Source organism: Callorhinus ursinus, unplaced genomic scaffold (assembly GCF_003265705.2).
Source record: "Callorhinus ursinus isolate GAN/ISIS: 27379988/994484 unplaced genomic scaffold, GSC_fseal_2.0 scaffold62, whole genome shotgun sequence".
Lineage (NCBI taxonomy): Eukaryota > Metazoa > Chordata > Mammalia > Carnivora > Otariidae > Callorhinus > Callorhinus ursinus.
This window is the reverse complement of record NW_027397124.1, coordinates 5505342-5521224: the sequence shown is the minus strand read 5'-3', so window position 1 is coordinate 5521224 and position 15883 is coordinate 5505342. Positions and strand designations below refer to the sequence as shown.

Sequence of the window (15883 nt, the reverse complement as noted above, 5' to 3'; positions counted from 1 at the left end):
GTCGTCCGTGCGCGCGTGTGCGCGGGCGCCGGCGGTGCGCGCCGCTGGCGGACCGGGCTCGGCCGGCGGCGGTAAAGTTGTGACCGGCCGGCGAGGCGCGCTCGCGGAATGGGGATTAGCGGAGCGGAGGCGCGGGTCCCTAAGCACCCCTCCTCCTCCGCGCCTCCGACCACCGCGCCCTGGGCCCCCGGCTGGGGACTCCGAGGCGAGCCTCGCGAGTGAGGTCCACGTTCAGTGGGGAGCTGGCGGGGCGGCAGGGGAGACGGGGCAGGAGCGGGCACCTACTTGCTGCTTTGGGAGATCTGTGGATGGCGGCGAGCTGGGCAGCGGGTGTGTTTGTGGAGTTGTTACCTGGTCTTAGAGACAGGGAAGCACCACAGACAGATCCCCCTCTCTGGGGGAAACTCCTTCTCCGCGCTGGGATGGGGTTCTGTGCGTATGCCTCTCATTTTTCTCTTTCGGTTTTTGGGGAAGTTGTTACCTGGGCCGGACGCACGGAGCGCTGAAGCCGGATAATGGAGCTTGGATGGCGCTCTCGGTCTCGGGTGGAAGGAGGGTGGGGGAGGGGGCAGACGGACCGACGGACGCACGGGTCTGCTGCTCTCGCTGCAGCTGCAGTGTTTATTGATTTGTGCTGATGTGCCGGGGCAATACACACCCCTCTGCCTGGCGTGAGAGTTTAAAAAAAAAAAAATAATAGAGACAGCAAGAGAGAGCGAGACCCGAACATGTGGTTGTTGTTGCACAGTCGCCTTTTCCAGTTTGGAGAGACGTTGTAAGTTGATTGTATTTCTCTTATCTTGGGGGCAATGCTGTGCTTTCTCTCCCTCTTGTTCAGCAGCGAAATGTCTGCTGATTGTTATTGTCTGGACAGTTCCTGTGGCGAGAGGGGCGAGACTTCTCCGCCCGGGGGCGGCGGGAGCGCGGGGCGAGGTCCCCCGCCCGCGCCGGCCCGGTACCTGTTTGTATAATAATGGGCGGCAACGGCCCTGCCGCTGGCTGCAGCCGAGTCTATATAAGGAATTACATGTACATTTCGGACCGAGGGGCTCGTTTTGGTTCCTACGTTATTTTTAAAACGACTTTTTAACTGTAGGGAAATAAATGCGCCTATAATGGGATTGCTGTTTCTTCCAGAAAATGAGGAAATACGTGTTTAAGTAAAAACTCTCTCGTGCTCCCCCGCCCCACCCCCGCTCCTGGGCTCCCTTTCTCCCTCCCCTCTGGGATGCGAAACGCGAGGTTTTGTAACCTTTCCTGGCAATTTTAGATTTTGTGTGGGATTTCCTGTCTAGAAGCAGATACGAAGATTTTAAGCTGTTTCAAGATGTTTCCTTCCAATCGTAAAAATATTTTTAATATATTTGAGCCGACATTATTAAAACCACTGCTTTCATGAATGATTTTAGTTATTCAAATAAACATTTGCGTTTTAAAGACGTCTGTTAGTTATGATTGATAACTAATATTTGGTATCGTCATTGTGGAGAGATGACTTGTTACAGCAAGAAGCGGAGCATAGGCTATTGCAATTTTAATTTCCTGTTTTAGCGTCGAATAGTGTGCTATATTGAGCTGTTGCCACTGTTGCTGATGTGGCTTTATGAAAGGTAAGTTGGTTCGGAAAGGGCTGCTCGTTTTTTACCTTATTTAAAATGTTCATCGCCAGAGAAAGGGGCTTTTCTTGTTGCTGACGACATGTGTGTGACATGTGAGTCTGAACCACCCAGCGTCTGTGCAGCTGCTGTAAACATGTTTACCTGAACAGGAAAGAATGGATTTTTCTCCTAAAGATCCTGTGATATGAATATTACACTCATAAGGCATATCAACAGATGACTTGAGGGGGAAAAAAGCTATCCTGAAAGGTACTTGAAATCAACAGGAAAAAGAGGTTCTCGATCGCTGCAGCAAATGGCAACTTGTGCAGGTAGAAAAAAGATGGTGTTTAGTTTTCTCCTGCATGTATGTCAGCCCCCTCCTGTCTGCTGCTTTCATTCTCAAGGGAGGGATTTATTTACCACGCTTGCTGTCAGTGTTTTTCCTTTGTGTTTAATATTAGAAAAACAGATTTGGGCTGTTTAGCACAAAATGTCTTGTCTGCAGTATGCATTACTCTCAGAAAACAAAAGGTGTTTAAGATAGCACTGTACCACTACAGGTATCTTCCATTTTCATCACTTTTGGCTCTGTCCTTGTATTTCTTTTTGTTCTCAAACGCATTTCATCCATTGCCGACGATTACAGCCATGCTATTTGATTAAGCCTTATAATTTGCAAATTAAAAATGAAGTTATATGCCATTGTGTTGTGAAACCTCAGAATAGGTGCTGGTTAATATTTCTTAGCAACGCAGTCATATTTAAGTTGCAGTTGTTTATTGGAGAGAATTGCATGAAAAATGTTAACTCTTAAATCTTTTTAATGAGGGAATAAATGATATGTACAGTGGGCGATAGTCATAGAGATACTTTATGTTGTTATTTATATGTAAGTAATTTTTTGTTCATTTAAAAATAAGATATATAGATTTTATTGCTAAGCCTCCAGTAAAACATTTTAATTTCCTTTCTGGAATATATCTGCAGAGTAGGATATTAGTGGGAGAATCCAGTAATGTAACTTGACAGGGGTAAACCAATTGAGCAGGGCTTGGCCAAAGCATCAAACATTAGATAGTAACTTTATGGTGATGATGTTAGTCATCTATAAAGGAGTGGCATTAGAATTGCATAAAATCGATTTTTACCATTTGTAGTGTAATGCTTTGTTGTATTTTAAAAATATATCTTGAAATTTCCCACTGCTACTCTGTGTGGTTTTCGGATGTACATATGTATGCATTTTGGAGGGCGGGAGAGAAATGTGCTGTAGCTACTAATGACCACATGCTGATTAATTCACTTTGGATGGAATAGCAGGTACATATTTTTCTGTCATTTGCACCGTTTCCACTTGCTGTCTTTGGAAACCGCCAGTAGAGGATGCTAACAAAAATAATTATTGGTGTAGTAGCACCATAAGTCTATCTCCTGTTGATTGGGACCTCTGCATTAATAGGGATCTTTGGTGTAATTCTGGGTCTTAGTGTTACTTAAAACTAGCCCTGGGTAAATTAGGCATAAGCATTTTCTAGTCTGCTAGTCTGCTTAGATGGAAAGAAGTAGAAATGTTTTAACTTGAACAATTTTATAAATATGAGCTTTTTAAATACTGAGATTGATATTGCTATCAATTCAGACTTGCTTTAGACCAGTTGTTATTACTGCTTTTTTTTTTTTAAGTTTTTATGTTGTTAGGTTTGGAAAAGAATATGTGATGATTGGCCTGTATTTATTTTGCATATTTTCTATACCTTTTAACCTTTTTTATTCATTGTAAGATTCCCTGAAAACATTTATTTTATTTTTTTAAGACATATATTTTAGGTGTTAAAATTTGTAAACTGTTAAACACGGTTAAGAAAAATTGCAATTAATTGATTGTTAATACTGTCTAATTATGTTCCCATAACTTATGTAAACTTAAACTATATATGGGTTGGGCAGACAACAACTAAAGAAGGTGTTAACCAGCAGTCACTCAGATGTTAGTGATTTTTAGATGTTATCTTTTTCTTTCTCTTCTGATTCTAGTTAAGAATCAGAATAAGGTAGTGTGTAAACTTTACATTTATCAATTGTAAATTAAGAAATATAAGTTTGCTTTGATGTTTTAAATGCAGCAAAAAAGTGTCTTCAGTTTGATAATTATTGTATGTTTGTATTCATTAATTCTTTTCAAACTGCGTAAATTGGTAATGTAACTTTCACATGTAAATAATTGCATGAGACTTGATGTATTTAGTAATATCTTTTTGGTGTGTGTCCATATAATTATATTAATATAACTGTAAACTTTCGGAAGCCTTTGGTTAGGTCAAATGTTAGAAATATTTATTTCCCTAATTATTTTTAATGGTGTTTCTGTAAATGCACCAATAGCAGTATCATAATGCAATAGTAATACTGTTTATCTTGAATTAAGTAGGAATTACCTGAATTACCAGGTAAGCCTGTGTGAATTTCTCATTTTAGGGTGTCATGGTTTTTCAAGAGTGTGTGTATGTGAGTGTGTGTATGTGTGTGTGTGTGTAAATATAGTTTTACATTTCCTGACAGATGTTTCTTGAATTTGGTGTTCACTTAATTCTTAGAGCTCAGTAGTAAATAGGTGTGATTCACTTACTACTTTTATGAACTGGGGAAGTTTACCACAAAGCCATAACATATACAATTGTGGCATGGAGCAAAACTTAAATTATCTTATAAATTGAAAGCATCAATCATTTGTTAAGATGAGCTTTATGTAAAAGCATATGGAATATTTTAGGGTTTTTTTCTTTTTTTCTTTTATAGTATTTTTGAAAGTTTGTACCCTCTGTTTGCAATTTTAGTTGCTTTGAAGCATGTGGTGAGAAGTGAGAAAGTTCTATCAAATTGGGAATGATACTTTGTTAAAAATAACACAATTATATCCCATAATTGTGTTTTTATTATTTTTTTCTCCTTTTTTGCTTTCCCCTGTATAAATTACTTTTAAGCATGTGATTAGAGCCATATGTAAACACAGATGCAACATCATGTGGAATTATATTGTTAACTACTCTCAACTACCTGTATTGAATTGTAGTAGAGAGGAAGAAAAAGCATGTAGATGTTGGAAGAAGATATGCATTAATATGTAAAAGTGCAATGAAAGGTTAGAGGACTTGATGAAATTGTAGAATAGTATTTGGGATTAGAAAAGGTTTCTTAGTGTTTGTAGCATGATCACTAATTTATGGGGAAATGTCTGTTCCTCTCTAATAAGAGATGGAAGCTAGAATAAAAGTTCATTGTTAAAAGAAAAGCTTAAACTCTTAAACTAGAAAAGTACCCTGGTTAGGAAATAAAACATTTTTTAAAAACACTTTTTAGAAGGCTGTATTTTGTACATATTACTAGTAAAATATCATTAAACTAGATGCAGGTTGAAAGAAAATTAACGGATATAGAACAAGATTTTAGTAACCCCAGTTAAAATTTAATCTATTATACATGCATTGCTTTAGGAAATAATCTTCCTTTGGATGGGATAGTGTTTTCAGAATTCCAAGAGGAAGCATTCTTAGGACATCAATTTTAACTAATAAATATTTTCAGTGTGGTGTATATGAGCATGTCTAGATTTTTAACCCTGATGGAGGTGGGTTATACTGCTTGTTAACGTGGAATTGGGTTGCTTGAAAAGACGGCAGTATTCTATAACACTTAAATATAACAGTGTTCTCTAATAAGGAAAATCTCCCTCACAATTGTTTTCGGAGAAAAAAATTTAATATTTAGAATTATTGTTAAAACATATTTTGTTATTACATATTTTGTATGTAATAACATACATTAATTTTGTTAAAACATATTTTGTTATATGTCTTGTTAAAACTCATTAATTTTGTTAAAACATATTTTGAAGTATATCATTTAGGTGTAGATAAATTGGAAGATTCCAAAATAAAGCAAAAATGGCCAAATGTAAGTCTATATTTGTATTATAGCTATGAAATATTATTTTTTCATGCTCTTAAAAGTTATCTCATTTATTTTTTCAAACATCTTCCTGTTATTTAATACATACCTACTATATTTATAGGGATTGCATGTATCTGTCCATGTAGATAATTCTCCTCATAATCAACTTTATGTATTTATTGAGACTTGATACAGGGAGTTTGAGTATAAACTATGGCTGTTGGTTGGAGACCTTATAGTATGGCAGCCTGGGAACAACTTCATCATCTCTTTTGCAGTAACAACTACATCTGTGCTGGAATTATTAGTAACAGATGTTTTGTGACCTCTTAATTCCCACTCCCCTCCCCGCCTTCCCCATCCGTAGTTAAAATTAAATGTGAATGGGAGATAAATAAGGGAATGATGTCAATTTCTCATGTTTATTGTTGTATTCTAAGAATATTGCAAGTCTTCTATTTTCCCCCTTTAAGATATAATTTCAAATTTTTAGGTACTGTAACTATCTTAATTTTGGTTTTTAGATATTTTTAATATTCTGGTTTCAATTTTCTTTTTATAATAGGTGATACCATTATTTCTTAGATATCTCAGTTGCTATTCATGGTCACCAACCTATAATGTATTCTAATTTTCCTTACTCTTAAGGTCTTTATCCCCATTTAATCCTACTTCTAATTGAATGCTTGGCTTTTTGTTAAATGCTCAGAGTATGACTAGTTTGTTAATTTAAAAATTCATTTTTCTCTTAGAATCTTACATGTTTTATATGGAAGGGATCTTTAGAGATATTTTTTCTATCTGAAAACTGATACAGATAAGTTGAAGTTTAGGGCCTTCAAGTAGAAATTCCACTAGAGACTTTAACTTAGGTTTTAGAAGAGGTAATAGTGACATGTGGTAAATCCTTCACAGAGTAGATTGTCTGAACTTGGGCTGAAATACTCTGCCTTACATACTTGAAAAGGCTGTGAAAATCACTGTATCTCTTTAGTGTTTTCTTCTTCTAAGAAGCTAGAGTTGCTCTTCATTCCTATTGCTACATCACTGTTCTAAAATCTCTTTTGATCTTGTTTCTTTTTTTGCTTGTTTGTTTTGTTATTGTTGTTTTGGTGGTGGCAGGGGTAAACAGTTGGAGGATAGAAAAAATAATTCTATATGAATAAATAATTTCAGAGCTAGAATAAATATTAGGAAAATAAATAATTTCAGAGCTAGAGAGATTTGGAGAATCATTCAAATTTGGTTTTGCAGATAAGCAAACTTTCAGGGAGGAACTTTGCCAAGTTCCTTTTACTAGTTAGCTTGGGCTAGGTTACAGCTTTTCATGTTCATAGCTCAGTATTCCTTTTATTAGGCCATTTGAGCATGTTTATCTATGATGGCAACAAGGAAGAACATGAATTTTCAAATTTATCATGGTTAAAACCAAGATGTATTGTAAGGAATGCTCAATCATCACAGAAAAAGGGATTTCTTTAACCATTTGCATAAATTTATCAAATTTAAAAGTTGACATAACTGTATCACTTAAAACATTTCAGATAACAAAGTTGGTTTGTATTGTTTAGAGGCATACCTCATTATTTTGATTATAATTTTTCCTCTTCATTCCCAGTATCAACACCTTCCCGCCTCTCACTTGTACCTAATCTAGTATGTTTTATATATGTTCTTGGTTATGTCTCTATCCTTGTAAAATAATGTTATTTGTGTGTTTTACATCTGTATAACTGCTATTTTGCTATATATTTTACTTCACTAAGCATTTTTTGGTATCTGTTCATATTGCTCTATGTACATCTAGTTAATTGATTCTAACTGTCCAATATTTCATGGTTTGCATGTAGCACAAATTATCAGTTCCCCTAATGACGGATGCCCAGGTTGATTCCAACTCTTGAGTACAAATAATTTTGTAATAAACATCCTCATACATGTTGCTAGTGGCTGTGGAAGAGTTTTTCTAGGTATACATATCCAGGTGTGGTATTGCTGTGTAATAGGTTAGTCACATATTTAATATCACTAAATTATGCCAGATTATTTCTGAAATGGCTACACCAATTTTTGCCCTCACCAACATCGTATACAAATTTTTACTTTTTCCCAGTTTTGCCTGCATTTCTTATTGTAGAACGTCCTACAATTTGCTAATTTAACGGTTGTTAAATGGAATCTTATGGTTTGGTTGCTGTGCTAGGTTTCTCTGTTTACCAGGGAGCTTGAGCATGTCTTCATATCCTTGCTAGCTGTTTGAGTTTGCCTTCTCATGTCTGGCCTATTCATACCCCTTGCCCTTCGTTTTGGTTGGGTTTCCATTTTTTGTTGGTTTTCCAGAATCCTCAATCTGAGATAGTAATCCCTTGGTAATTTTAGACATGGCAAATATTTTCCCAGTGTGTCAGCATGTGTTGACTTTGACAGTGATACTCCTTAATTTTAATGTACTTAAAATTTTTTATTTTGTGGGCACTAAAAAGTCCTTTGTGATCCACAAATTGCAAAGATATTTTCCTATGTTTTCTTCTAATAGTTTTGTAATTTTACCTTTCATATTTAAGTCTTTAATGCATCTGGAGTTCACCTTTTGAGTATAGAATTTCTTCATTTCTTTCTCTCTTCCTCCCTCCCCCCCCCCTCCCTCCCTCCCTTCCTTCCTTCCTTCCTTCCAGAAACAGAGTGGTTAAGAGTGTGGGCTATCCTGTCATTTACTAGCTGAGTCACCTTGACCAAGTTACTTAGTCTCTCAATGCTTGAATTTCCCCATGTGTAAAATGGGTATGATAATCTCAGAGTTGGGAAGGTTAAATGAGGACTATAAAACACTGTGCTTTATATGTGTTTGTTTAAATTTTTACTTAAATTATTAGATTAAGTTTGTTTTAAATACATCTTCCATCAACTGACAGTTTCTTATTCTCTTATCCAATATTAACTCTGATATAACTTGATTTAAAAGGATGTGGTTATAAAATTTATTATTTCTATAGCTTTGACTTTAAACATTGCTTAGTTGTTCTGGCTTTAAGGACAGGCTGTTTGTTAAATCAGTAATAGAATAGTATCTTAATGCTATTTGTGATATGCCTTTCAGCTTGAGGAAGGCTGCCTTGGACTCTTTTATTATATTGAGGGGTATTATATTGAGGAAGACCTTACTATATTACTTTTATATGTAATAAGGACATGAACTTTAAGGAATATGTCCCCATGCTATTCTCTTGCATAATACAAAGAACCCAAGCCCAAGGAAGCTAAACTTTATTTTTGAAAACCCTAAGGAGTGTGCAGTCCACAGATTCTCATACAGATTCATTCATTTAGTTGGGAATATTTTTAAGAAGATGGTTGTATGTATTCTTAACACATAGTATGTTCTTATGGCATAGATCAGGGCAATCCTAAGACAGAAGTTGAAATTGTACCATTTTGTGTATGTGTGAATAACTTTATTGAGATATAATTTACATACATCATTACGCATATACATTTTGATGACTTTTCACATACTTACATGTATGTGTAACCACCACCACAGTTAAGCTATCGAGCATTTCCATCATCCCAGAAAGTCCTCTCGTACCTCATCTCAGTCAGTCCTCCCCTAGTCTAGCCCAAGCAACCAATAATCTGTTTTTGATGAGTAAAGATTAGATTTACTCTTTCTAAAAGAGTTTCCTATAAATGGAATCATACAGTATGTACTCTTTTGTCTGCCTTCTTTTACTCACGTGACGTTTTCAAGATTCATCCATGTTATTACATGTATCAGGCGTTCATTCCTTTTGTATTGCTAAGTAGTATTCCATTGCCTGAATATATCACAATTTGTTTATCCATTCACCTACAATGGGCAAAATATTTGCATTGTTTCTGGGTTTTTGTATAGAATAAAGCTGTGTGAACATTTACATACAAATTTTCATGTGGATATATGCTTACATTTCTTTTGGGTAAATACCCAAGGTTTGAATTGCTGGGTCATATAGGAAATACATGCTTGACTTTGTAAGAAACTGGGAACTGGTTTATAAAGTGCTTGTAACATTTTACATTTTACAATGTATGAAAGTTTTAGTTGTTCCAATCCTTATAAACATTTGTCTATGTTTTTAATTTTAGCTATTCTAATAGTTATGTCATAGTATTCTTTTGGTTTTAGTTTAGACTTCACTATAATGATGTTTGGGTATCTTTTTGATGTACTTATTGGCCATTTGTGTATTTTTTCTTATGAAATGTCTATTCCAATCTTTTGCCCATTTTTAATTGGGTTGCTTATCTTTTTATTATCAAGATGTAAGAGTTCTTTATATATTCTGGATCCAAATTCTTTTTGGATATCGGTATTTAAAGTATTTTCTTCCTTTCTGTGTCTTACCTTTTGATTTTCTTAATGGTATCTTCAAAGTGCAAAAGTTTTAAATTTTGATGAAGTCCAATTTATAACTTTATTCTCTTAGGCTTTGTGCTTTTTGTGTTTTAAGAAATCTTCGCCCATTCCAAGATTTTTTCCCTTGTGTTTTTAGAATTTTATAGCTTTAACATTTAGGTCTATGATCCATTTCAGGTTAATTTTTGTCTGTTACCCTGTTTTGATCTTCATCTACAAGCCTGCCTGAGGTAGCCCTGAGTAGTTTGCAAGAGGCTAAAACTTGGTCTTCTTACTAATCAAAATTCTGTGTGAGAATTTCTGTTTGAGTATGTTAAAAATATTTTTCAAGACCCAACTAAGAACCAGAGCTCAAGATTGTAGAGAAACACAAATCCTACTTTCCTGGTTTTATGCATTTTAAACTGAGAGCAGTGGCATTGTGCTTAGTCAGTGTTTTCAGAATTTTTCATGTCCTTGACACATTTTTAATTCACAGAGACATACTTAAGTGAAGCTAGAGTTTCAGAGAAAGATGCCCAAAGAGAGTGTCCATGGTGAATGTTATCTTCATGGTCTCTTATTTCCTACACAGTTTTAATGAGTTTAGCATTATACCAATTCTTTTTTACATTCCATAGCTTTTATCTTTACATGGGAATTTGTTCAAACCTACCCTTTATCTTGAATTCATTAAGGGACATAATTTTATCCCTTTGAAATGAACATTTTTTTAACCATCTCTTGAGTTTCTTGTATAAGGATTCCACCTTACTGTTCTGCTGAAGCTGCAGTACCTAGTAGAGGTCTCCAGTGACCTCCAAATCCTGCCAGCGTTTCTCAACCTTTATCTTACTTGACTTTCCTGTATTTGTTATTGTTGAATCTCCTGGAAGGTTTTGCTTCCTTAGCTTCTATATTTTTACTCTTTTCTTAAATTCTCATCTTTCTCCATTCTTGTTTCTTAGAGCCTCTTTCTTTTTGAAATTACCTAGGGCTGTCTCCTCTCACTCAATATACCCTACCTAGAAGTCTGACCCAATTCTTTTAGTTTTAGCTTCCACATATATACTGATGTTTTCAAAATCTTTGTCAGAACTAGATTGAGTTCCAAATATGTATGCAGTTGTCTGTGCAACTTTTCCATCTATATATCCCACAGGACTGTCAAATTTCACAAGTCCAAAGTCGAACTAATTTATTTCCCACCAAGTCTTACTTTCCTTCTCATTCATGATCTTGTTAGTGCCACCGCCAATGTATTACACTCAAGTTAAAACCGAGGGTTAACCTTCCCTCTCATAACCTAATGATCACCAAATCTGCCAGTTCTGTATTCTGAATGTCTTTCAAATCAGTCTTTTCCTCTCCATTTCTATCCTGTTGCTTTAGGATCTTCAATTTCTCATGGAAAGCCTATTGTTTGTCCCTACTCTTCTTTGCCATGCAGGCTGCTGCCAAAATTGTCTTTGTAAAAAACAGATGATTTAATAATTGTCCCAATCACATGCCTTCCCTGGATCTTTATTAACTTACTGGATAAAACCAAGATTCTATCCATGACATACAAGGCCCAGATTTATGATCCTCTCCCTGCTATTTCTTCTGTCTGCTGACCGCTTCCCTCCTCCTCCTCTTAACTATAGATTCCTATATCCCTCCATGCATTTGAATATACTTTGGTTCCTTCTACCTGCAATATTTTTCCTTTTTCCCTACCTCATATTTTCTGCTATATTTTGAAAGGTGGACAGGAATTTATCTCATATTTCTTCTTCATAAATGCTTTCTCTGATCCCTTTCAGTCTATTCTTCTTAAGTTGGTGATTTTTCATTTAAGTTAAAATATTACTCCCTTTACATTTTTTTGCCCAATAAAAGGTAACATACAACCAAATAAAGCTACCCCCCTTACCCCCCTTTTTACTTTGGTATAAATTATTATGCCAGTTACCTTGGCATAAAAGCTTTGATCTTACTGATTTTTAGCTACATACTTTACCCCTCATTTTGTTATGGTTAAAGAAAAAAATGTTTAATTCCTTTGAACTTTGATGAGTTGATTACAGATGCATTTATTTACTTACTCATATTTATGAGTAAAATGTATATGTCACTGAAATAACTCCCACACAGTTCTTTTAAGATAGTATTTTTTCTGACTTTTTCTTTTTTTTTATGTTGTGTTAATCGCCATACATTACATCATTAGTTTTTTGATGCAGTGTTCCATGATTCATTGTTTGCATATAACACCCAGTGCTCCATTCAGTATGTGCCCTCTTTAGTACCCATCAGCAGGCTAACCCATCCCCCACCCCCCTCCCTCTAGAACCCTGTTTGTTTCTCAGAGTCCATAGTCTCTCATGGTTTGTCTCCCCCTCTGATTTCCCCCCCTTCTTTTTTCCCTTCCTGCTATCTTCTTTTTTTTTTTCTTAACATGTAATGTATTATTTGTTTCAGAGGTACAGCTCTGTGATTCATCAGTCTTACACAATTCACAGCACTCACCATAGCACATACACTCCCCAATGTCTATCACCCAGCCACCCCATCCCTCCCACCCCCCACCACTCCCGCAACCCTCAATTTGTTTCCTGAGATTAAGAATTCCTCATATCAATGAGGTCTATTTCTTTTTATCACCTGTTCCTATTCCTTGAAAATCCATCGTAACTAACTTGTGTTTTATTTTTGTTTTTAAAGCACTTACTTTTTTATACACCATTTAGTTCTGTATCTGCCTTGAACATTCTAGATATAAGTGACATAATTCCTTCTGATCTGATATCTGTAGGTGCACTTATGGAAAGAGCATTGAACTAGGAGATAGAAGTCTTAGGTAGAAATCTTAGTCTAATGTTAAAGCTGCCGTTAATTGGCCTATGAAATTGGGAAAATAATTTATTTGGCCTAAGTCTGTTCATCTGTAGAATGAATATGATGGACTAATGTGTGCTAGGCAATGAAACTCCGAAGATGAGAAATGCAGTTTCTTGCTTTAAAGAGCTTACAGTATCCTAGAGGGGGAAAAAAAAAAAAAAAACAACCCAGGAAAACAAACCTTTAGAATATAGTTTGGTAACTGATGTGATAGTCTATCCCATATGCATAGAGGGGATGGCCAAATCTTAAGGGATATGTGTGGGTTATCTTAGTAAAAATGTGGAATATATTATTCCAGGTAGGGGAATAGAATGTACAGAAGTATATGAGACACACACGCGCGCACACACACACACACACACACACACACACACACATTGTGGGACTTGTAAGTCACAGGTTTGGTTGAACTCTGTAGGGTTAGTGGAGGAAAGGCTAAACATGAGGCTAGAGAATTAGATAGGAAGCAAATGAAAAAAAAAAGAGCTTTATACTGCCATGATGGGATTCTATCTTGAAAGTGTTGAAGAATTGCCAAAGATCTTAAAGCAGCAAATGACTTGAATATAATTATGTAGTTCATCATCTTACTTTCTTTATGTATTAAATTTTAAATGATTAAAAATTAAAAATGCCTTACTAAAAGCTGATTTGTCCTGCTTTCCTGAGTTTTGGCTTATGTATACTATAATGCTAATAGATTCACGTAGAAATTACTTTAAAATGGTGCTGCCACCACACCACTTCTACCGTCATCATCAGTATCAATAAAAAGCAGTCTTTACTAGAAACAAAAGTGGCCTTGTTTAGAGTTGATTGCTAAAATCTATGACATTGGGGAGGGTATGTGTCGTAATGAGCGCTGAGTATTATGTAAGACTAATGAATCACTGATGTACTCCTGAAACAAATAATATATTATATGTTAATTAATTGAATTTAAATAAATTCTTAAAAAGTTAGAAAATAAAAAACAAATTTATGCATCAAGTTGGCCATGCATTTCTGAACTCTGCACTATTGTAAGGAATTATGTTTTCATTTTTTTCTTCTTTCTAAATCATTAAATCACAGCTTATATAGATGTGTTGTGTACTTACAGTCCCTATGGCATAAGATGGTTTTACTGCTATTAATGATGGCTCTCCAAATGTGTAAAATTCTTTGAGTTTATTATTTCTTAATAAATTTCTGGGTTATTTCTGGCACTATTAATGGTTCTGTGTAGAACTCCTGTCTTGTGAACCTGTTATATATACTTTGATATCCGTTCTCTATTACAGATATTTAATAAGATACAGTTAGACAATCCTTGCCATTCTTTTGGCTGGCATGATCCCAGGGCCTGATTGCCTATGATAAATGAGACTAATAAGTAAGCTGGCTATTTTATTGTTTGCATTGAAATAACTAGGCATCCACAAAACCAGATCAAATAAAATAAAACTTTTTCTCTGCTTATTCCAATATTTACTAAGAAAGATTATTTTAAATAATTCACAATGCTGATGAATTTGCCTTTTCCTTCTGTGGTCCTATTTTTTGCTTAATATTTTTTCAAAATATGTTATCAGGTACATACCAATTTAGAATTATCATTGCTTTTATCATTATTTAGTGACCCTCACTTTCTAGGATAGTTTTTCAATAAAGTCAACTTCAGATGGTATTAATATAGCCACACAACCATGAGAGACTATGGACTCTGAGAAACAAACTGAGGGTTCTAGAGGGGAGGGGAGGTTGGGGAATGGGTTACCCTGGTGATGGGTATTAAGGAGGGCACGTATTGAATGGAGCACTGGGTGTTTTCGCAAACAATGAATCATGGAACATTACATCAAAAACTAATGATATAATATATGGTGATTAACATAATAGAAAAAAATATAGCCACACAACCTGAGTGTTTCTCATTGAAAATAGCTGTAGGCCTGATTTATGTTTTTCTTATTGAACAAAAAAAAATTCAAGCTTTTTTGGGAGTTACATAATATGCTACAAGATTAAAGACAGTGCCTTTTTTTAGTCCAAGTGCAGAGGAAATACACTTTATCATGTTTCAACCTCTAAGTTAATAATTTTTTTATTTTTATTTTTTTAAGATTTTATTTATTTATTTATTTGAGAGAGAGCATGAGAGGGGGGAGGGTCAGAGGGAGAAGCAGACTCCCCGCTGAGCAGGGAGCCCAATGTGGGACTCGATCCCGGGACTCCGGGATCATGACCTGAGCTGAAGGCAGTCGCTTAACCAACTAAGCCACCCAGGCGCCCTAAGTTAATTTTTAATGTAAAAAATAGTGCCTTATTTATACACCATTTTTCTCTATTTACATGTGACCTAATTTGTATGTAGAGGGGCTTTTGTGCTCTGTATGTTATATACCACATGTTTTTAATCTAAACTTTAAAACTTAACCCCATTTTACTAATATTCATTTATACCTTATTTATGCTTGACTTGTCTTATGTATTATGTGTTATAATAGTCAAACAATGGTCATAAAATTCTATGTAATTTCAATTTCTATCACATCAAGCTGATTATTTATTTATTTATTTATTGGTGGGAGGCATCCTCCTTTTTTTTGTTTGTTTTTCATTAGAGATAGATTTGGAATTGTACCGTACCAACTGTAAAAATAGTTCAGGGCAGTAAGACAGACTTTGAGTGTCTATTATATTGAGAGTCTAACATATTAAGCATATGGGGAGGGAAGCAAGGTGCTAGCTGTTTTAAGGTCTCATGGCCACACTAACATGCACATCTTGTGCATGTTCACCTGGGTTGTATAGAGTTTGGGGATTTCCATCTGCCATTACTGTATTTTGTTGAGTCAGCAGTCAGGTAACAGTAGTGGTCATACTTCCGTCATTATGTTCTCTGAGTTTCTGATCACCATAGTCTCACAGATCAGGAAAATGGTTACAGATGGAAGGTCTCAGAAGTAAAGATAAAGAACACAGGGAATGGTAGATATGGGTAGGTGTAGACAAGCACTGTATAAAACCTGGGAGCAGGGTAAAATTATTGATTAGCTGTAGACTTTGGTAAGTTATGTATTCATGTTAA

General features: G+C 35.5%; 1 protein-coding gene across 3 annotated transcripts in view; it reads left to right on the top strand.

The window, feature by feature from the left end:
- Positions 1 to 15883, top strand: part of ZEB1 (zinc finger E-box binding homeobox 1) — a 191156-nt gene that overhangs the window by 1051 nt on the left and 174222 nt on the right. The window contains exon 1 of one of the 3 annotated variants that reach the window (XM_073885488.1): positions 1822 to 1930. The exons of the other annotated variants lie outside the window; for them this stretch is intronic. Coding sequence (XP_073741589.1) covers positions 1915 to 1930 — 16 coding nt within the window. The 5' untranslated portion in view covers positions 1822 to 1914. Of the gene's footprint in view, positions 1 to 1821; positions 1931 to 15883 lie in introns of those variants that run through there. 3 annotated transcript variants of the gene reach the window in all.